Source organism: Onychomys torridus, chromosome 7 (assembly GCF_903995425.1).
Source record: "Onychomys torridus chromosome 7, mOncTor1.1, whole genome shotgun sequence".
Classification (NCBI taxonomy): Eukaryota; Metazoa; Chordata; class Mammalia; order Rodentia; family Cricetidae; genus Onychomys; species Onychomys torridus.
The window spans coordinates 91,148,142-91,170,795 of NC_050449.1; the positions used below are offsets into that span (position 1 = coordinate 91,148,142).

General features: G+C 46.6%; 1 protein-coding gene across 1 annotated transcript; it reads left to right on the forward strand.

Annotated features, from left to right (window-relative positions):
- Nucleotides 1-1,590: 1,590 nt before the first annotated feature.
- On the forward strand, nt 1,591-22,311 carry Rbp2 (retinol binding protein 2). The gene is made up of 5 exons (XM_036191681.1): nt 1,591-1,629; nt 5,950-6,051; nt 12,402-12,580; nt 20,544-20,645; nt 22,071-22,311. Exons 2-5 carry the CDS (start codon nt 5,979-5,981, stop codon nt 22,119-22,121), a joined length of 405 nt encoding a protein of 134 aa, XP_036047574.1. The 5' UTR covers nt 1,591-1,629; nt 5,950-5,978; the 3' UTR covers nt 22,122-22,311.
- Nucleotides 22,312-22,654: the final 343 nt, after the last annotated feature.

Here is a 22,654-nt window from a genome sequence, read left to right on the forward strand (position 1 = left end):
CCCATAAAGCAGAATAGGAGAGCAAGGAAGTCACAAACTCTCATCCCCCCCCCCCATCTCCATCCCCCATCCCACCCCAGGACCCAGGGATCACACTGCTCTGGCCCAGGAAGAGTCTCAGCAGTTTCTTCTCTGCCATTCCCCTGCAGTCAGAGAAGGCAGGAGCTGAAGGGCTCAGTCCAAACCATCCCTTTTCACAGGGATGTTCCTTACCTCTCCGGGGGTACTTGGCAATTCTACCGGGCGGAAACTATTTCCTGCCTGCAACCCCTTCTGCCAGACCCAAGGAATGTCTGATCAGGTAGAGTCGGGTTATCCTCGGTCTCTGAGGGCTTAGGCACTACTTGACTTTTTCCCTTGCATAGTGCCTGTAGTGTGGTCGCTGAGGAACCAGCAAACGCAGGCAGAAGGAACACTGCTTGTTTCGGGTGTGAGCAGCGGTGGGACTTTCTGCAACCTTAGGCCCTAACTCTCGGCATCTCCTGGAGCTGGAAGGACAGAAGGACTGTGATTACAAGTGGTTCTGGGAACTATAAGCAATTCTTCTTTTCAAGCCTTCAAACTAAATAAAAGCATCAGTGAACTGATCGATAAGATATTGGTCCATGTACTCTTCTCCCCCCCATTTATCAAATGTGTTTGATGTCCTAAAATCAATAAAGATGCACCATTCAAAAACTTCTAAACAGTGTTATGTTCCAGTAAGTGGTTTGACCTATGACCAGAATGACAATTGTGGCCTTTTGTGTGCTGAGTATTTGGCCTGTCTTAGTTCAGTAAAGATGGGGTGTCATCAAATTCTCACTTCAAGGATGATGAATATGAGGTTCAGAGAGGTCAGGTGCTTTTGCAAAGGCCACGCAGGTAGTAAGTGATCATGGATTTGAACCCAGAAGCTGTTCTGTCTGGTTTATCTAGCCTTGTTTCTCCAGATCCTAGGCCCCTCTGTATTCCATTAGCTTCACAAGAGATGCCAAGCCAAGCATGAGAACCAAGTGCATGTTGTATACACCAAAGAATGACAGAGCTAGGAAGCAATGAGCTAACTGCACATTCCCATAAGGCCATAGTATAAATAAGAACAGAGCATGAGTAAGATCCAGGACAGGTGGAGCATCTGTCTGACAGGCTTCCCTGGGACTCCACATTGCAGGGGCTATCCCCTGGACTTGGAAGAGCCAGGCCTCTGGAATAGGCAGAAGTGATGGCCATGACTGTGGCTGCCCTCCCACTTGGCACATCATCCTCAGGACAGACAAATGCAATGGACTTTCTGATCTCCACAAAGAGCACACTCAGTTGGGATAGAGTCACAGGGGAATCACCCCAGAGGAGAGGCAGGCGGGGATGGTGTGTAAAAAATAAATAAATAAATAAGGAAGGCAGAAGAAGCAGGGTAAACTTTGGAGAAGCTGAGCAGGACTGGGTGGGGCTGCCCTGGTAAAGGGAGCCTCCCTAGGCCAGCTGTCAGGTGCAGCTGAAGGCTTCATGCAGGCCTGGGCCCTCTGTTGAGCTCACTCTCAGCTGATTGGCCTGCCTCTCTTCCTTGTTCTCCAGAAAGTTCCTTGAAGGTTAGTTACAGCTGGCCATTTTTTCCATACTAAGAGTCACCTCAGGAACTCCACAAAGGTAAGTAGATACAAAACAGGATGCACTGAGGTATGGTCAGAGTTGGAGGGAGGGCTGGCTAGGGTAGAACCTTGGAATTTGGGGCTCTGCTACCACTTGTAAGGGACATAATCTTTCCTGAACTTGTATGGCTGAGTGCTTAAAGGGGGCACTGCTTTTCTTACCCACTGTCCCTTACTTTTCCTCCTAGTTCACCTCTGTCCTCTATACACAGATCGGAGACAGTAGTGTGTGGAAGCTATGGCTTTTGGAAAGGTGATGATGGATCAGGCCCTTGCCAGCAGCTTGGTATGCAGTCCCACATCACTGCTGCCATCCTGAACAGACACTAATTAGATGCCAGGAACTCTTCTAAGAGCCTACTGGTCTTTTTCTCTATTTAAAAATTTAAAGCGACAGGACTAGGGAGATGGCTCAGTAGATAAACTGCTGGCTACCCCAGTGTGAGGACCTGAGTTGGATCCCCAGAGCCCACATTTAAAAAGCAGGCATTGTAACCATTTGTACTCAGCAGAGACCATGTGAATCCCCTGGCCCTAAATAGCAAATCCTAGGCCAGCGAGAAACCTGTCTCAGAAACCAAGGTGGGTGGGGCTGGAAAGATGGCTTGTCAGTCAGGAGCTCCGGCTGCTCTTGCTGAGGACCCAGCTTCGATGCCAAGCAGTACTCGGTGGCTAACAGCTGTCTGTAACTCCAGCTCCAGAGGGTCTGATACCCTTTCTGGCCTCCACAGGCACCAAGCATGTGATGCACAGACATACATTCAGACAAAATGCTCATGCACAGAAAATTAAATTCTTATTAAAAAATAAATAAAAGCAAGGAGAGTGATGCCTGAGGAAGAACGCTGTCCAAGATTATCTTCTGGTCTCTACACACATGTTCACACACATAGCAAATACTCATGAACATGTACTCACTCTCTGTCTCTCTATTTTTCTCCGTGTCTGTGTCTTTCTGTCTCTGTCTCTTATAATGATTAGAGAATAGATGTGGAACTCAAGGTGGTCAGTGTCCAGGGGTCAAGGTCAGGAAGTGCCACTTTCTTTAATTCTATTACACAGTAATTTTCACTTGTGGCTCCAGAAGCAGTCCTGTGGCTTTCAAGATAATACTTACACATCCGGCCAACCCATCAACCTCCTACACTCAGTCACCTCACACCACTCAGCTCACTTCTCATATACCTGTTCCAATGGGAAACAGCTGACTAAGCCCTGAATCCAAGGCTAACAAAGGAAAAAGCCGAAACACGAAGACAAGGATGCCAAGTCTTTTGTGCCATCCTAGACATCCATCCGTTGTCTGTAGAAGATAGGAAGAAGTAAGTGATTTGTAGACAGTGTTGGGTTATGCTGTATCATACAAGATCTTAGTTGCCAAAAATTATAAAGGTGACCATCTGAACAGCTGATTAGATGCACATAGCTGAATTTGATACAAGACAACAGGATCTTAAGTCATTGAAGTAGTGGAGATAAAGAAAAGCCACAGACTACAAACAAGGTAGGTAGGGCTCCTTTATCAAAACCTCAACTTAAGTTGGCCAGCTTGAGCAGAAAGGAGCTCTGACCAGAGGTAACCAGGTAATTCCCTTCAACAACAACAAAAAATGACAACTTTTGTTGATTTTTCTAGGACTGGATAAAGTTTGATAACAGTCCATTAGTAATGGGCATGGTTTCAAGGGTGGTTTTCCTTCTGCTCAAGCATTCTGACATTGAGGTTTGCAGGCTGACAGGTGGTAACTTAACCCTGAGAGTACTGAGTCCTTCCTGTTGCTGGCATCATACGTCCTACATAAGTATCTTGGCTTTGGGCATTATGTTAAGGTCGATGGACTAACTAGATGTGTGTGTGTGTGTGTGTGTGTGTGTGTGTGTGTGTGTGTGTGTGTGTCTGTGTCTGTGTGTGTCTGTGTCTGTGTCTGTGTCTGTGTGTGTGTCTGTGTGTGTGTACGTGCACACGTACCTTCATCCTTGAGTGATAGGCACCTGGGTTCCTTGTTTAAAAATATTTCCTCTCCTTGTGAGGAGTATTCCATCGTCATATTCTACCAGAGCCACTGAAATACCTGAAGCCAATCTGACTGCTGCACCTTTACAGATGATCCATTGTTTATATCTGCTTAAAGGATTTTGAATTTGTTTTTTCCTGAGTTTTCACCACAGTACCTTCTGTGGCTTTCTATTGCTGTGATAAAACAGACTGACCAAAACAACTTGAGGAGATTGATTTGGCCTACACATCCCTACTCCAGCCCATCAATGGGGGAAGTCAGGGCAAAACTCCAGGCAGGAACCAAAGCAGAGGACATGGAGGAACACTGTTACTGTCTTGTTCTCCATGACTTACTCATCCTCCAACCCAGGACCACCTGGCCATAGATGGCACCACCTATAGCAGACTGGACCCTACAACGTCAATAATGTATCAGGAAAATGCCCCAGAGATGTGCCCACAGGATAGTCAGCTGGAGGCAATTTCTTAGTTGAGGTTCCTGTCTAGGGTTGTGTGAAGCTGATTAAAACAAACTAAACAGCACATGTACTCTCTGAGTAAAGTTTTTGAATCTTCCATTTTATAGATACTCTCTTTAGCTGTATTTAATAAACTGTTCAGACTATCGTCTTTTTAATTTTAGCAACTATATGTTTTAAATAACTATGTATTTTATATGAATGTATGCACCTGAGTGTATGTATGTACAGCCCCTGCTAAGTATATGTTTAATTTCTAAAATACTATCAATATTTTTGAGGTAGAATCTCACTGTGTAGTTCTGGCTCACCTAGACTTGCTACATAGACCAGCTTAGAACTCACAGATATCCACTTGCCTCTGCCTCCTGAGTGCTAGGGTTAAAGGCATGTGCCACTATACCTGGTAGCAATTTTATTTTTTAAAGTATCATTTTATGCCTTTTTTAAGTTTTGGAGTGATTTCCATAAATTTTTTCCAAAATTTGATTTTGGAAATTTTCCATACATTTTCCATTTCCATAAATTTACCTATTGATTTTAAATCTACTTTCGAATCGGTATCTGAAACTCCTGGAGACCCGAGGACTTCTGGGGATGTTTACTCTTGGTAATAAGCTTCACAATGTTTTCCAGTTTTGAACCTATTTTGACATGTGTTTACTACAGAGAACTCTTTCTGGCCTGCTTTGAAATGTGTCCTTCCAGGCACTTTTACACTTATTGAGTCCCTTTGGTTAGCCCAGAAGTATAAATTCAAAGTCTAAACCCAGGTCAAAGTCGAGAACTCCTTTCAACCTTTACAGACTCCAGGCAAGGAACACAGACTTCCTTGTTGTCTTGGTGTATTTTGACTAGTGCACATCTTCACTGAAGCAACATCCGTTAAGAGTTGAATTTCCTGTCTTGCATCAGCACCAACATCTCCTTTCCCTATGCCCATCAACACCCAGACTTCCAGGTCATCCCAATTAACAGCCCTTCTTGTCCCCTGCCCTTCCTCCTACCAGGCCAGCTTTCCTTACATCCTTGCATGCAAGACCTCTGGAGTTTGATGGGGGAGGGATGGGGGGTGATAGGGGGAAGAAAGGGAGTAGGAGGGGCGGGCCAGGGAATGACTGTGTTGAAGTGCTTAAACCTGAGTGTGGGGCAGGAACCCCCACCACTACCACATGCACTGTAAGCTCTTGCTGGCCCTCAAATGATGAATCCCCAATGGTTCTTTCTGTCCAGTTCTGATGCCACAGTTCATTCTCTAGGCTCTGTCTTTTACAAGTCACTCGCTATTAGGCTTGCCATTTAACCTCCTTGAGCCTTGCTTACTTGTGGAGGAAGGGCTATTAAATACAACTTTTGTAAACTAAGATAAAATGAAGTTCAAGGGCTGCCTGGTGTGGAGTACAATTCCACGGATGTGAGATCCACCATCTTACTTCACCAGCTTGGGCAGAAGCGCTGGTTATGTGGTGGGTGGGCCTGGCACTGGTGTACTGCAGAGCTGTGGAGCCTGTGGGGCAGACACTGGGTGTTTGCTTCCCTCAGGAACTAGATAGAATGTTCCATGTGGGGCCAGAGTCTCTGTGGGAGGCCTCCAGCCAAAAATGAGCTGCTCCAAGGCAGTGTGTTGTAGAGGTCATTGGGGCATGCACACCTGGCAACAGCAGGACTTTGTGCCTGGATTGCCTACAGACCTGCTGAACTGTGCAAAGGCAAAGACAATTCCTTTGAGTCGGGCTTATGACCTTTGACTCCATTATCTTCATACACGCGGCCCACTAAGCTATAAAAGCAGTTCAGTTTAACACGGTCTCCTCACAGCCTGTTCTTGCCCGGTCACCAGACACCTACACCAAACCAGAGGCCACCATCATGACGAAGGACCAGAGTGGAACCTGGGAAATGGAGAGTAATGAGAACTTCGAAGGCTATATGAAGGCCCTTGGTAAGAGGGAAAGGGGATGGGGAGGGAAGGGATGTGAGCACAGCAGACTGGTCCTCCAGGAGGTGCTAGTGTGGGACTCTCCAGGGCTTTGTGCAAATCCTCTCTCCTCAGTCATAACAGTGCAAAGTCAGCTGAGACACATGCACTCTCTAAGGTTGTTTCCCTACCTGGAAATAATAAACGTGATGGGGTTAGAATGTCCTTAGCACAGTGCCTGGCTTACAGAAAACACACAGTAGAGGGTACATACACATGTGTACACACACACACACACACACACACACACACACACACACACACACACCATGACTGTTATAGTCTACCCTAGAGGACACCACAGTCACTCTCCTGCTTTGCCATCACCATCTCATAGATAACCATTTGAATCAGACGTTATCACCAATGATTCCTGTTGGAGTTTTTCCTCAACCTCATCATAGAAAAAATATAAAGGACCAGCTAGCCAATTTCTTTGCCTAGAGACATTCAGGCTCACAGAAGGCTGAAGGGGGGCTTCTGCCATATGGTTCAAACAACCCATTGCTTATCCCAGTTCTACACTGGGCTCCAGGCCAACGGCTACTAATCCGTCTATGTCCCAAGTTAGTGACAGGGTAGGTCTGTAGGTCTCTGCATTGGCAGACACATGTGCTCCTGGACACCTCTGAGCTGTACTTGGAAGGAGATGGAGTAAGTCTCCATAAAGGACCTCCAAATGATGGCAGCAACTGGGCACTGGGCAAGGAGCTTGGCTGTGAGCTGCTTTCTACCCCACAACAGCATCCTGATGACCTTTTCTAGCTTGAAATTCCCCACATATGGAGTTGCATCCCTGTGTGTGAGGGAGCCACACAAGTATGAGAGAAATGGCTACACATGGCCTCAGAGCCCCAATAATTTGGATATGGTGGTAAGACATATTTCTAAGAATGGAAATTTTGGGGTTTTCCTCAGCATTTAAAGAAAGATAGGCAAAAAATCCTCTTATGGGGCTCCACCCACTAGGGTTAGGACACCTAATTTATTTGTAACTGAGTGTAGAATGGTGTAAACAGAAAGGGAATAGTCCTGTCACACTTCTGTTTGGCAACACAAGTGGCCAGTGGAAATGGGGTTCTGAGCCCACATATGTAATTAATTAGAACAAGGTTCAGAGCCATAATTTTGAACATTATCATATAGATGAGGTAGGCAAGCCAAGAGTATGTACAGCCTAAGCTCCCCCCCCCCCCCCCAGGACTTACTCTGTGATGTGGAATCAGGTTTTTGACCTTTTGTGACATCAGTTCCCCATCTGCCAAATAGGAATAATGACACTCATATTGTGGTTTCCCTAGATGTTGCTGGGTGCAGCCATGGTTTTGGACGTCTAAAAGTCTTATCACATGGGCTGTTTGGAAGCCCCTTGGTTTCATAAGTGTGCTAGACAAGCCAGGCACATAGATTGTTATCAGAAAGCAATGTGCCTTTTGCTGCATTTGCTTAAATGGCAGGAGTCCCAGGGCCAGCAAGATGGTCCAGTGAGTGAAAACCCTTGGTGCACAAGCCTGAGCACCTGAGTTTGATCCCTGGAAGAAAAGAACCAACTCTCAAAAGTTATCTTCTGGCCTCCACACACATGCCATGGCACATGCATGTCCCCCACCCATGCACACACCTTGTATGCACATACACACAACGATAACACTGCACAAAAACAATCCCTACTTGATTTTAGGGATAAAATCCAGTTCCAGTTTAGTATATGGCCCCTTGGGTAGACTCCTGAAGTCCAACTCCTCAGTTCAAAGATAGAAGGCAAACATTACTATCCTCTACTCTTTTTCCTCAAGAGGGATGGTGGGGGTGTACCCTTAGCTCTTTGAAAGAAATCCCCTATCTACATCTGGCTTTCTTTGGACTCTTGTACAAGCTTACAGCTCAATAGGCATGAGGTGCTTACAAGTCATGAGTGTGCTGTTGAGATACTTCTGGACTGACTTTTCTAATCCTTTGGTGTCAGTTGCTTGTCTCTTTGGGTTTCAGTAAAATTGTGCAATTTAACTTGTTAGACTGATCTCACTCTGATGAACAGACTAAGTCAACTCTTTCTAGCTGGTCCCTGCTCTGTAGAAGGGCAGCTGGCACTCTGAGGAGCCACAGATGATAGCTCTAGCTAAACACAGAATGTGGGTGTCCTTGTGCTTGCTTTGCCCAGCTGCTGATGGCATTCTGTCTCAGGGTCCTAAAGACTGGCCCCACCTCAATGCCACAGTGCCCTGCACAGAAACACCTCAGCCAGAGTCCTTTTCCCAACTCTGAGACAGGGCACCTGATTTCCTTCACCTACCCATGGGCAGGGCAGGGTTGACAGTGATTAATGTCGAGGGACTCAGCCTAAAGCAGATGAGGAATGGCTGCCCGTCATTCTCACCTGTCAAAAGCCTCGCCACAGATTTGTTTGATTTCGGCCACACCCAAATGAAAGGCAACGCTGTTTTCCCAAGTCTGGGAAATTGGTGAAGCTTGCTTTCTGTGCCCTTTTGTGCACTTGGCATTTGGGATGAGCACTGCAGAGATCTTTGCAGATCCCCAGACATGTAAAAACCATCAGGTGTGACGCTGTTCTTTGCCTAAGAACCATCACTTTCTTGGACTTTAACTCTGTCCGTCAGTGAGGGAATTGGCTTTTTCTGGGGGAGCTGGTTCTTCATGTAGAAGGGAGGGAGCAGCGCGCTGGCGTTGTCAATAGCCCAGTGGCTCACTCGATATGCTCGTCTCCACATATGACTCACATACTGCCCTCGGCAGAATGACGTGTCTCAGCAACCTTTGAGTCTGCCTGAGATTATCGCAGTCATTAAGAGTACGAGGGGAAGAGTTCAGGATGATTCAGTGGTGCTTCCTCTCCTGCCTTGGGCACTTCAAGGCTTTGGCAGACTCTTTCTGACCATGAAGAAAGCAGCTTGAAGGCCCTATCACCCAAGGAATCTGTCATGTCCTACCATCCTCCTTTGAACCAGAAAATGAGGAGTTGGAGAAATGTCTCCATTTCTAAAGGAGGGGCAGGCAAAGCCGTAGAAAGAAGGTTCTGATAATATAAAGGAGACAGGAGCAGAGCCCATTAACTCTGCCCAAGGAAGCATCAGCAGCTGCTTACGGAAGCAGAGGGTGCGCCGTCTACAGCAGAACCCAAGCGGCTCTGCTCTTGAGGGAGTATTGTGGTCACTGGTGATGGAATAGTGAATAAGAAGACTGTCCCCACACTCTCACATTTCCTGGCTGCTGGGAGGAGGGGAAGGGTGCTGAGGGAAAACACCAGAACACTGCACAAGGTATTTTAGGTAACGAGAGCATTTTAAAGACAACAAAAGAGAATCATGTATGAAGAGCGACAGAAGGTCAGGAGAGACAGTGCTCAAAGCCAGGAGCTGAAGAGGAGATGTGTCCCCAAAGCGAGGGACAGTAAGCACAAAAGACGTGTGCATGTCCAGAAGGTACACCACAGGAAGGCTGGGGTATGGGAGAGTACAGACAGATGGAAGATAAGCGAGGAGACTGAGTGGGGAGAGATAGGCAGAGGCTAGACCAAGAATTCTGTTTCTCCTGTTTTGGCCTCATACACTCACTACACAGCCAAGAGGGGCATGGCTATGGACATGCTGTGGTAAGAGATAGAGCTTGAAGTATAGTCAGGTCTGAGGACAGGAAGGATATTTTCCATTTGATAAGATAAAGAATCTGAGAAGACGACTTACCTAGGGACACATGTGACTAGGAGATGGCAGGACCCAGCCAGGAACCCAATCTAGCCCTTCTAACAGCATGCTAGTCCTTCCTGAAGAGCTGCTCTGGACTGGAGGGTGCCAAGTGATGAGAAGGAGATACCCAAAGTAGAGAGATAGCGCCTTCAGAAGCACTAAGAGGGTCACTCAGGATCTCTGAACCGACAATCAACCCGTGTCTGATGGCCTGGGAGTGACATTATTGTACAAAACTCTGGCTTTCTGCTCGCATTGACAAGCCAACCAAGCTACTCAAGTCATCAGAGTCTTAATTGCACCACATGGTACCTAGTTGGACTTTCAAAGGAAAATGTGCCAAGAGGCAGAAAAGGCCAGATGGCAATGGTAGGTGCTTGCCCCTCCTCTGGTCCCACTTCCATGTGCTGGTAGCACTTCTACCCTGACCCCACCCCAGCGGAGAACATTAGATTAAGGGTGCAGAGTGCAGAGTACAAGCCAAGTAGCTAGGGTTACCAACCGGCCTGCGATAGCCAGGAAGGAGTAAAGGAAGCGAGGTGGGGGCCAGTCTAATTCCCTTCTGAACGTGTCCTCTGGAGGAGGAAATGGTATGGAAAAAAAGAGAAAATTGCTCTTCCACTCGGCTTCTCCCTATTGCCTGGAAGTGTCGATGATTTGAGAGTTAAGGAGGCCAGGTTCAAAGCCCATTGAAGCTGCACTTTGAACTGTTCTCAGATTTCCAGTGATGGATCCCTGCTCATCTCCACTCTTTAATTTACAAAGAGCACCTGCCCTTTTAGCTTGCAACTTTAGCTTCCTTCGCAAGCACAGTACAAAGCATTTTAATGTTGAGTAGCATGCTCATATTTCAACTTTATGGCTTGCATTGTTCAAAATGCAGTTATGAAAAGTATGCTTAATAAAGTCACTTTGCTGTTGTCGATTTGTTTTTCCGCAGCAGCAACAACAGCCATAAGCCACGTGTATTATTCAGAAATAGCTTGTCTTTGGACCTTTCCTTCTGAGATAGCAAGGCACTTCGCCTGGCTATAAATCAGACTCAGAGGTACCTATAACACTGAAAAGCAGATAAAATAAACCTGATAACCCTAGTGTTAAAATATCATATCAGGAAAATAGTTTCCTCTGCAGAGTTCAAAGAGGAAGCACTTGTGTCCTTTGTGTGTGTGTGCGTGTGTGTGTGTGTGTGTGTGTGTGTGTGTGTGTGTGTGTACGTGTGCGCACATGTACAGTGTGTGCTCTATAGTTACAGTTAAACCCTTCTGATTAGAAATCTCTAACAGGAAATCCACCAGCAGAGGATTTGGCTCCCTTCCCCGGGGTGGAGCGGAGGTGACATGATTAACTGGCTTGTGCAAATGCTAAAGGGTGGCCAAGAGGCCAAGCCATTTTTCAATCTGGAGGCGAAGCAGTGTTTGCTTCCATTTGCATAGAGCCCCTAATAACGTTCTCCCAGCCCTAGTCAGAAAGATTGACTAGGGTGCTGTTTCCAGGACACGCCGGTTCTCTCGGCAACTGGTCATTTCACTGGGATCCACTTTTCTAGGCAGCCCAGGACAAGCCATAATTTTTGCTAGGGAGCCTTGGCTATGAATGACACAATGAGTTGCATTTGTAGGGGCACCGTGGAGCTGGATGGTGCTGAGCCCACCACTTCAATCCTCTGGGCAGTGATTTCTACTTCCACTTGCTTGCTAAAGAACAATCTGTTCAAAATTTCCCCAGAATTTCCCATTCTTCCATGGCAGTTGGCCTGGAGTTTTCCCCTTCGTTTCGTTTGGTTAACAGCGTCCTTTTCCTGCCTCCTGATGATGGCTGCAGGAGCTCTGGTTAGCACAACACATACTTCAGCATGGAGGGTTTGAGCAAAAGCCACTGACCAGGCAAACTAGAGAGAAGAAGCTGATGCAGCCTGGGAGGTGTGGATCTAGAAGCTACAGGGATACAGAAATATGATCTGAAACTTCTGCTCTGGGCTAAGCTGATCCAGTCCCTATGTGACCCAAACAAACAAGGACAACAATGGAGGCCTGTGTGCAGGGAATAAATACATGCAAGCTCTTGGAGACTGTGTACAGCTTTTCACCATAGTTCACTGAGTCCTCACCACAATAGTCACATGACATGAGCCTTCTTTCCTCATTCCGTCAGGAGAAAACTGGAGCTCTAGGAAAAGGGGCTTCTATAAGGTCACCTAGCTGAGAAATTAGGAGCAACCTGCCCCTCCCCCTCACTCTTTGGCCCCTGTGGCTCTAAATTGTGGCATGCACCAAGTGAGTGGAAACAGATTTCCACAGGTTTCTGGGTTCCGATGCTGCTGCTAATGATAGTCCGGGGTCCGGGCTTTAATATCACTGCCCTGGACCATGCTCCTCCGTTAACACACTCATATTATCTGAGCATCTACTATGAGCCTAGCCCTAGAGCTAGTTCTGGGGGTGGGGCACATGGGCAAAATTAAGCCCATGATGAAGTCCTATGTAAGACAGTAAAGAAATGTGGCATGTCCCCAGCCTGAGTCTCTTGTCCTGAGCACTTTGCCTTGTTAAAGAAATGAATGAGCCTGGCTGCACAAATCATAACCTCCGCTACTCCCTCTGCCAACAGATATTGATTTTGCCACCCGCAAGATCGCAGTGCGTCTGAATCAGACGAAGATCATCACTCAAGACGGTGATAACTTCAAGACGAAAACCAACAGCACGTTCAGGAACTACGACCTGGATTTTACTGTTGGGGTGGAGTTTGACGAACACACAAAGGGCCTAGACGGCCGGCAGGTCAAGGTACTCCTGAGTGGGGGTTTCCATGGGGCTGTTCACTCAGGGGATGGCTCTCTGGCTTCACAATGACGAGGTGACAGAGATAGCACCAGGAAGGTGCCAGGAAGCAGCATCAGAATGGACTTCCTGATGATGGCAATGAGTAATCAGTGAAGGCTGAGTAAAGAGAGGCAGGGAAAGGAAAAAGGAAAGGCTTTAGATCATGTGAGAAATTAAGGCAGAGCCCCATCCTGTATACTACACGGCTGAGCAGGTAGCAGAAAGAGGGCAACAAGGAGTATCCTAAGATGGATAACCATGGAGCTCAGCCAAGCAGTTTACCTGGGTGTAAAGAGCATCTATGCTCAGCTCCAGCCTGCCTGGCCCAAGAAAGGATGGGGTTTCAGGGTACCCACCTTCCTATTGTTTCGTTTTTGTGAGGAGTTACCGAGAACTCAGGTGTTTTTACATGTAACGTCTCACTTTAAAGTGATCCAATTGGCCAAATCCTTTTTAGAAAATCATGGTGCAAATGACAAACTCAGTCCAGGTGGTTACCCAGTTTCAGTGACTTGTGGCTTCTGCCCCAGCAGAGACTCAACTCCTAGGACACACTCTAGGAAGCCCTGCCTGGGTCAAAGGCCATACTTCCAGGATTTGAACTGCAGTAATCCTCCATTAGCCAAGTTCTCACTTCCCACAGTTTCCATTACCCATGGTCAACTGCAGTCCAAAAATAGTGAATGGGAAATTCCAGAAATAAACAGTGCCAAGTTTTAAACTACATCCCATGAGCAGTCTCCCTCGCCTGCTCCATCCTGCCCAGGATGTTAGCCATTTCTTTGTCCAGCCTATCTACCCTGTGTAGATACCCACCTACCAGTCACTCGGTAGCCAAGTTAGTTCCATAGAATATATAGGGTTCGGGTCTACCTGAGGTCACACTGAGGCTCTTGGGACATAGACCTTATTGATGAGAGAAGGCTACTGTACTTGCACTGAGTGACCCTGAAAGTACGCAGGAAATAGCTCTCAATAGAAGGTGAGGTGTTATCATCTTCAAGCCTGAGACCTCAGCTCTAAGAAAGGGTTGGCCTTTACCCAGAGCAGCTGTTCACAAATATAGCATAGGCTGCTAAGAGGCAAGGAAATGTGGGGAGAGAAAAGTAGGGGCAACAGTAGCTCCCCTACATTGCTGTGTGGTGTCCCCGCCCAGGGGCCTGCTCCTCACACTGTGTTCCAGTCTTTTGTTGTCCAAACCATTACACCTGGCCAGTGCCCTCCAAACAGGAAGAAGAGAGATTGGATCTCAGTCCTACTTAAAGACTCTCCTGCCTGAACCTTATCATCATAGCCCTGAAGAGTGTACACAAGACCTGGAAGGGCTACTGGATTGCCACTTGTCCCAGTGGCCGTTGACTGTACTGTCCACGCCCATGTAATTTATACAAGGCTGCCAGTTTGGATATTCCCAATGCTCTCTGTGCCAACTAGGTTTTGCCTAGCCAAAGAAGGACGGAGCTGAATACACTGTCTCAAGTAAATGAGCCCTCGTCTCCAGAAAAGGTCCAGCCCCTTGGGATGACACAGTGATGCAGGATCCTCCACCCTTCCCAGCCCATTCACCACAACCCCCTTTTCCCAGGCAAGCCACTGCCTTGTTCTTCCAGGAGCTCTTCTGAAGTCTCAGATCTCTCCCAAAGCAAGTGGCACACATTCTGGTTCCTCTCCTGGGCCAGGAGTATTAGTAATTGGCTAACTAGGGTCTTTTAGCTCTACTAAGAGGGAGACCTTAGAGCGCAAAGGAGAAGAGCTCTTCAAATGCTGCTCCCTAGCCACTTTTACTTCCCCTATTGTTCGGCTATAGCATGTGGCAGCAATAGGCAGGTGGGGGTAGCAGCAGGTGCCCTCTGACGTCATTGACTCTATGCTGGTCTCAGGAATGGGGACCCTTAGTCAACAGGTGTTAAAGCTCTTCTGTAGGTTACAAGTCCAGATGACTTAACCCTTACCATTGGCCACTGTTACAGCTCTTAGCCCGAGTGTCTGAGATTCTTGGCTCTAAACTCTTAGCTGTGATCATCAAGGAGCCTTCTCAAGGCATTCACGGAGTCTTCAAGATGGCTGATGCCATCCTAAGGGCGGTCCAGCTGGTCTGACAGGGCTTATGCCCAAAGGACTGAGGGCAGTGAGGGAGAGTCCAACAACTGCTAATTGGGGAATCAGATTAACCCAGGCCGCAACATCTTATTCTCAAGAAAACACCAGAAGGGGCGCGTACCATAGGAACCTATCAGTAACTAGTAGTGATTTAAACCTACTTTAATAATGCTTAACAGCCGGACAGTGGTGGCGCACGCCTTTAATCCCAGCACTCGGGAGGCAGAGCCAGGCATATCTTTGTGAGTTTGAGGCCAGCCTGGTCTACAGAGTGAGATCCAGGAAAGGCACAAAGCTACACAGAGAAATCCTGTCTCGAAGAAAAAAAAAATAAATAAATAAATAAAACAAAAAAAAAAAGAAAGAAAGAAAAACGAAATAATGCTTAACACCTTCCCAGTGTCCCAAGGAGTAGTGGGTCCTTTTTCCTGCCTCAGGAGGAAAAGCTGTTATTCGATGGTGGTGACTCATAGAAAGCAGGCCACAGTTCCCAGTCAAGGTGACCTGGCACTCATAATCTCATCTATCAAGGAAAATTAGATTCAGTGATTCTTGCTGAAAAGTGACTGGGGTAAAAAAAGCATTTTGTAGCTCTTCCATCAGAACCGTGCTGACAAAAGAAAGGTTTAGAACCCTTGTCCGTGGGTCTGTGGGATGATAGAGCCACAAGCCTTTTCTGAACCTTGGCCGAAAAGCCAATTCCTCAGACACCAGAACTTAAGGGAAAATGTGTCTCTGAAGCTCTGCATCTCTCCATTGTTCCAGCCCAATCAGCTCACAGTGATTCCTTCTGCTGATCCTTAGTGTGAGGCGTGGGTTCTTGAGAGGCAAGCTGCTCCTCTCTGACTTGTTTTAATCACCTACAATGACAGGGAATTTCTTCTTTCTGAAATAAGTCACACCCTTCTGGCCTGTCCTGATTCTGAAAGAATTCCACCTGTAACCACCCCTGGCCTCTGGCCTCCCACTTCCCATTCTCCTTTCTCCCATCAAGATCATCACTTTGCCCTGAAGGAAGAAACTAGTCTCTTTTCTATGGCTTCTCTCTTCTTTGCCTGAAGCAAAAAGCCAGGGATGGTGCTCTCTCTCTCTCTCTCTCTCTCTCTCTCTCTCTCTCTCTCTCACACACACACACACACACACACACACACACACACACACACACTCACACACACAAAGATAGTGGGATGAGATATATTTGTCTAGAGACTGGACAAAGGTCTATTCCCATGAGAATTACAGCTCAGAAGAGGCGCCCTTGGGGCCATTTACTGCCCATACTGGAATAGGAAACAGGCTCCAGGAGGATGCCAGGCAGTGCATGAGTCAGTCTCTCTCTCCCCCCCCCCCCGTACATTCACAAGCTGTGTATGCACATGTGTGCACAGATGTGCAGGTGTGTGTGTTTTGTGTGCTGTAAATCTCATTTGGCACACTCTCATTCCCTAGGGCTCCACTTCTCAACCCTCTGATCATACTCAGAACCTTCAAGAAAATTTGACGTTCATTAGAGAAAGGTGTGGTTATAGCAGGAGCCCTGAAGGAGCCAGTTCTGTGCCAGACCAGATCAGAAGCAGAAGTGTAAAAACACATCAAAGATAAGGCTGATTCCAAGGGGCTCAGAGACCCTCCCTTTCTCTTCTGAGCACCATATCTATTCCCCACTTCTTACCCCGACTTGTTTATAAGAAGGCTAAAAGTCCCTTCTCAAATAAACAAAAGCAGGGATGGAGGTGTGACTAGCTGGTACAACACTCTCTTAGCATCCACAATGTCTTAGGTTAAATCTTCAAAGCTTAAAAGATACACATATATTTGCATGTAAAATATAGAGAAAATTGAAGGGCCTGGGAGGTACCCAGCCAGCAAAGTTCTTGCTGTACAAGCATGAGTTCTGGAGTTGAGTTTGCAACCCTAGAACCATGTTAAAAAGGCACAGCAGCATACATGTAACCCCAGTGCTGGGAGGTAGAGACCAAATGATCTCTGAGGCTTGCTGGCCACGCAGTCCAGCCAAATCAGTGAGCCCCATATTTAGTGAGGGATCCTGTCTCAAAAAGTAAGGTGGGGAGCAATTGTGAAAGAGAGCCAATAAACAAGAAGTAATGGATATCCATATAATGGAATCGAGTATTACACAGCCATCAGAAAGAATGACATGCTGATTCCTGGTAATAGTGTGAATGAACCTGGAAAACATGCTAAGCCACAGAAGCTACACACCAAAGACTATGTGTTATATGAAGAACTATGACAGGTAAATGCACAAAGCTAGGGCCAGAGGGCAAAAGAAGCAATACTGAATGCTAGTAGATGCAAGGCGATGAAACTTCTGGATAAAGTGGTGATGACGACCGCCCAATCTTGGGAATATACAAGAAAAAATGTTGCTGCCACTCAAAGCTCTGTAGAATTGTAGACATTCACAAAATGAATTTTATGGTTTGCGATAATTATATATACATTTTTTAAAAAGTAGTTGAAATTAGAGTGGGCCAGTGAGGGGGTAGAGAAGGCAGAGAGTGACAAGGCAAATTGCACCCTATGATTTGGGGGTGGGGGCTCCTCATCTGCAGGTGGCTGGAGAAAAACTCTCCAAGGAAAGTTTCAAGGAGGAGCATCTCCACAGGTCAATAGATCCCGTCCATGCCTGGAACTTATAGCTGTTACTTTCCCTTCTTGGGGAAAGTGATTCAGATTCATAGAAAAGTTGCAAGAGAACAAAGACCAACTTTGCCCCCTTCACTAAGTGTCACCGGTTCTTGGTGCAGGAGAGATGGCTCAGCAGTTAAGAGCCTTAACTCCTCTGTAAGTTCCCAGCACCTCTGTCCGGTAGATTACAACCACCTGTAGCTCCTCTTTGAAGGAATCTGATGCCCTCCACCTCCTATAATTTAATTAATAAGAAGTTGAAACTTTGGAGTTGGTTCATCTAAGTGTTCTCTTCTTTTTGCCTCTCGCTGTCTCACATAGGAGTGAGCCCACAATCTTGGAAGCATTACCACAATTCATTGGTAACCAACTTACTTTTGGGTTAGAATAACTTTGAATCTTGCTGCCCAATGTGAGTTATTAAAGTGAAATATTAGGACAGGCCTCTTTGCACTAACATTTTTCTCCTTTCTTCATTCTGAAAATTTTGATAAGCTCCTACTGCCTGCCAAGTCTGTGTCAGTGAGGTAGGTGACATGATGAATTAGCCACCACCACCCCACTTCCTGCTCTCAGGGATCTCAGGCCTCATACGCAAGACAGACAATTAAATGAACCATGTCTATTGCATGTGCCCCTTACATGGGCATGTGTGCTCTCTGCTGGGACCTCCTCAAAGGCAGGAGGTGAGTGGGCTTCCCTTGAAACTATGCTTCAGGGAAACTGTCCACCACACAGTGCCAGCCACTGTGCTGAGTATCCTTGCAGCCACACAGCCTCTCCTTTCCTGTGAAGGCAGAGAGACATCTGTGCAGTCAGCATGCACTGGGGCTTCCAGTGCAAGGCACTATGGGAGGAAGGAGAAGAGAAGACACATTCCTCACCTAAGGAGAAGGCAAGATTCCTTACTCATCTATGGAGTCCAGGGCAATGAGGAGAAATGGCAGATGCATTTCACAGACATTTCTTCTTCCCAGAGGAGCCAAGAGACCTATGACTTGAACTTCTCTAAACCCTTCAGAGCTGTGAGCCTTCAGATGGTCTTAAAGGAGGAAGAGACTTTAAAAAAAAAAAAAAAGCACAGACTATTTTATTTTTAGATTAGATTTGGGGACTGTAACGATATGGATGGTTACAATTTTTAAAAACAGTAAACAGTGAAATTTCCTTCCCACCGTGGCTCCCTAGCTCGGTCCCTTCACAGGGATAATTACTACTCAGGGACTGAGCTCAGGAAAACATTCGTACCCTCACCTGGCTCCCTTGTCGTATGCACACTGCTTATCATGTTGCTTTTTTAAACATTTAAACAACGGCTCTAGCTGCATTCTTCCTATGGCTGTGAAGCAGGGAAGAACCACACCATATTTAACCAGCCACCCACTGACAGTATTTATGAAGCTTCCAGTCCTTTGTTGTAACACGCAATCCTGTGATGCATTGAGGAGTAAAAATGGAAAGGAGGAACACTGTACATAAAGTATATATTATGGTCAAGGTCAAATATTGTTTTAAAAATAGGTCGGTTTAACAACCTGTAGAAAACAGGTTTGTATAATACACAAGGAAAAGAGAAAAAACCTACAAGTCCATTTATCATCAGTAGGGTTTACAAGATGTAGAACAAAGTGTCAGGTCCTTAGCCTAATTTTGTTTAGAAAGGCACCAGGTGGTTTATGCATACATGGGGGGGGGGGGACAACCCAGCTGTACCAAGCTCATCCCCACAGGAAGTAAGATACAGACGCAGTGGGGATGGCATAAACAGCTCAGCAGGTGCAGTAAGTGGGCCTGATCTGGGCACCAAGACTGGTATTAAGAGAGAAACAGGAGTGTCCAGAGAACATATACCTTGCAAGCATGTGCACAGGGGCTTGCAACCTCCTAGGTACTGGCAGGCCTCTGACTTCTCCAACAACTGGCCAGCTCAGCTTGGCTGGAATAGAGGATACTCTTTATGAGTTCTACTGCTATTAGCATCACTACCCAGAGACAATCTGAAGAAAAGCAGGTCCACTCTCCTAGTTCTAGGTGACAGAAACTAGAACCATGTGAGCAGCAGCCCCTAGTTAGGGAGCCTCCCTGCGTTTATTTCCACCTACAGTGGACAAGGCTCAAAGTGTGATTCTTGAAGGAAGATTTCCAGGGTAGAAATTTTAGGCCAAAGAATATATGCAGTTTCATCAGAGATGATAATCCTAGAACTTGGGAGGTGGAAGCAGAAAGGTCAGGAGTTCAAGATCATCCTCAGCTACACAGTGAGTTCATGGCCATCCAGGACTAGGTGACTAGACCCTGTCTTACTATTATTTTTACTATTAAAAGCATATGAAATAGGAATATTTCAAATAAATTAGATATTGTTTAAATCATAAATAAGTAAATAAAAGCAAAAACATAAGCAAAAATATGTGCAGTTCTATATTTTGGAAAGCTAATATAAAGCCATTTGAAAGCTAATATAAAGCCATTTGAAAGCTAATATAAAACAGTCCTTGCAAACCATTTCTCTTCCCACCAGCCCTGAGAGAGGGTGGGCAGCCCTCCCTCAGCACTACGAAATCGTTGATCTTTGACCACATGATTAATTGGATCTGAGGAGCAGTCTTATCAGCATTTCTCCTGTTATTTGTGAAGTAGGCTATCTCTTGTTATGTTTAAAGCCATCCACTACAAGAGCTTCTCCTGTAAGCCCTCGGTTCATATGTTTGGTTGGCGTGGACTGTTAGGTTAATGATCTTGTTATTGATTTACAGAGGCCCTTTATATATAAGGACATCAAGTCTTTACTGATATGCTACAGCTCTTTTTCCCTGTTGGTTATTTGTCTGTTGACTTTGAGGTATTTTCCCTTCCAGAAATTTCACATTGTTAATAGTTGAATTTATCATCTTTCCTTCACTAGCTCGAAGTGCTATTTTTACCAGATAATAAAATGGTTGAGTAGAATTTCTTAAAAGAGAATGCAGGCAGTCTGGAGAAACCAGCTTGGCTGGAATGGAGGGGCGGGGGTGTGGAATGGAGACCGGAAGGTCCCTGGGGTCACTGAGACAGGACTCTGTCCCATGGGCATGCAGGAGCCTGGCAGAGATTGCAGGGATTGCAGCTGCAGATGTAAGCTTGCTCAGTTTCCCAAGGCTATCTGTGTAATTCACCTGACAATCTGTCATTGCAGACGTTGGTCACCTGGGAAGGTAACACTCTCGTGTGTGTGCAGAAAGGGGAGAAGGAGAACCGTGGCTGGAAGCAGTGGGTGGAGGGAGACAAGCTGTACCTGGTAAGTCCTGGGATCTGTACAGCACCTTCTGCAACACTCACCTGGCCGGGAGCTTTGACAAGAAAAATGGCCCTGAGCTCCAGCCAAATGTGTTTGGTCATATAGTCAGAAAGCCATTCCCCTCTGGCTCAGGGGACTTTAGGAAGAAATCTATATAGCTGTTTCTGTGAGCGGCTGCAATTAAAAAGAAAGTTTAAAATGCTGAGTTAGGAAACTGGGATCCAAGGAGAAATAAGAGAGCCAGCCAGCTAAAGAACAGCTGAGGAGAAAGGTAAGGACGAAATTAACCTGCCTGGAGGAAGACAAGACCGGCATCCTGTCGGTTTCTGGGAGGTGAGGGGGAAGCTGACAGCATGAGGGGTGTAGAGGGTGTGGTGGGGGCATTGGCTTCTCACCCTAAGCCTTGGAGCCTAAGGCACGGTAGACCTGATCCCAACTCCTATGAGGTTACTAGAACAGAACAGTGGGAACAATGGCTGACATCTTTCAATAAACTGTTACTGCCTAGACGGCTTTCTTTTTCATTCTTTAATCTTCACAGCAATTTATGGGCCCCACATCAGAGTAGTGAGAAAGGTTTCATTCTTTCAAACATCCGCCACTCATTTGCTAATTGAATAGCTTCTTCAGCAAATGCATCCTCATTCATTCATTCATTCATTCATTCATTCATTTATTCACCTATGGAGTCAGGCAGGTACCCGGCTCTGAGGTCAACCTGAACGTCACTAAGATGCTCTTCAGCGCCTAGCTAACCTCACCTGAGATCTTTATTTCAGGGGCATTGTCATCGGATGACATATGGGGAGCATTCCCAGTGTTTCCCACTGGCAGCTCTCCTGAGGCCATCCCCAACAGTACCTGTGGCTAAGACAATAGATTTGTGGTCAGCTGCAGGGAGCATGGTGGCCTTCCTCATGCTCACTCACCCTCCTGCCTCAGGGTTCAGCAAGATGCAGAAAAGGCCTGAGGTTCTATCTTCCTCCATGAAAAGTGGGACCCTATCAGCTGTGCTGGCAGATCAGGGGGAGCCCTTCTGAAGCTCCTACCCTGTTGTTGGGCCCCCACTAACCACCTGCCTAATGCTTCTCCATGCTACCCTTCCCTTCCTCTTGGCTTTGCCACCTTTTAATAAAGTAGGCAATGTTGCTTTAATCATGGGTGTAGGAGAAATCCTGCCCAAGAGGGTCATTTCTTTGCATTTTTCATTTTTATAGTTGTTCAAGCTCAATTTGAGTGTCAAAATCAAATTACTGCTACCTGCAGGGCATAGCAGCCAATTGGGTCTGTGAGGGACACTTTGCCCAGAACAACTGAATGTCCTCTTTATTCCAGCCTCACCCACCTGCCCCAGACACTAAGAGGGCCCGCTAGGCAGGAGGAAATCTGAACTAGTCAGTCACTTGCCCACTTTCTGGTTTTTAGGAGCTGACCTGTGGTGACCAGGTGTGCCGACAAGTGTTCAAAAAGAAGTGATGGCCGCAGGGGAAGCCTGGCACACATACAGAGTTCTCTGCCAGTTTTGGAAAGCGGAGTGGGGACCCTCCTGTTCCTGACAGAGCCTACTTAAGTCACCTGCCTGGGTTTAAACTGGAGTGTGTAAAGGAACCCACCCCACCTCCCACCTTGGAACCTGCTATTAAATGAAGAAACAAAGTGTCTCTCAGCCTTTGAAACCCTTCCCATTCTTTATTCCTAGTTGTCTGTTTCACCTATGGCAGAGGGGGCACTGTCTGCAGGCTTACCATGCTTTTCCTCTGCTTGGTTTGTTGGAGGTATCAGAAATGTCTTCTAGACAGCACTGCCGATTCATGAACACCTCTGGGAGACATTCCTTTGGAGAGACGCATGTCCCCTCTATTATCAGTCCACAGAAAGACTCATCTGCCTTCTGGTTTGCACCCTGTCCTGAGCAGACCAAACGGAGCTGCCCCAGAGCTTTGGCAGGTCTGCGACGTCAGCTGCTCTTAGCTCTTAGCCCTTTAGCCCTGCGCCTTGATTACAAAGCA

Bases quoted from the DNA above. Each gene is read 5' to 3' on its own strand.
- Rbp2 (XM_036191681.1), top strand. From the start codon at position 5,979: ATGACGAAGGACCAGAGTGGAACCTGGGAAATGGAGAGTAATGAGAAC. The intron at 6,052-12,401 runs GTAAGAGGGAAA...CTCTGCCAACAG, and splicing joins AGGCTATATGAAGGCCCTTG to ATATTGATTTTGCCACCCGC. The intron at 20,646-22,070 runs GTAAGTCCTGGG...TCTGGTTTTTAG, and splicing joins AGGGAGACAAGCTGTACCTG to GAGCTGACCTGTGGTGACCA.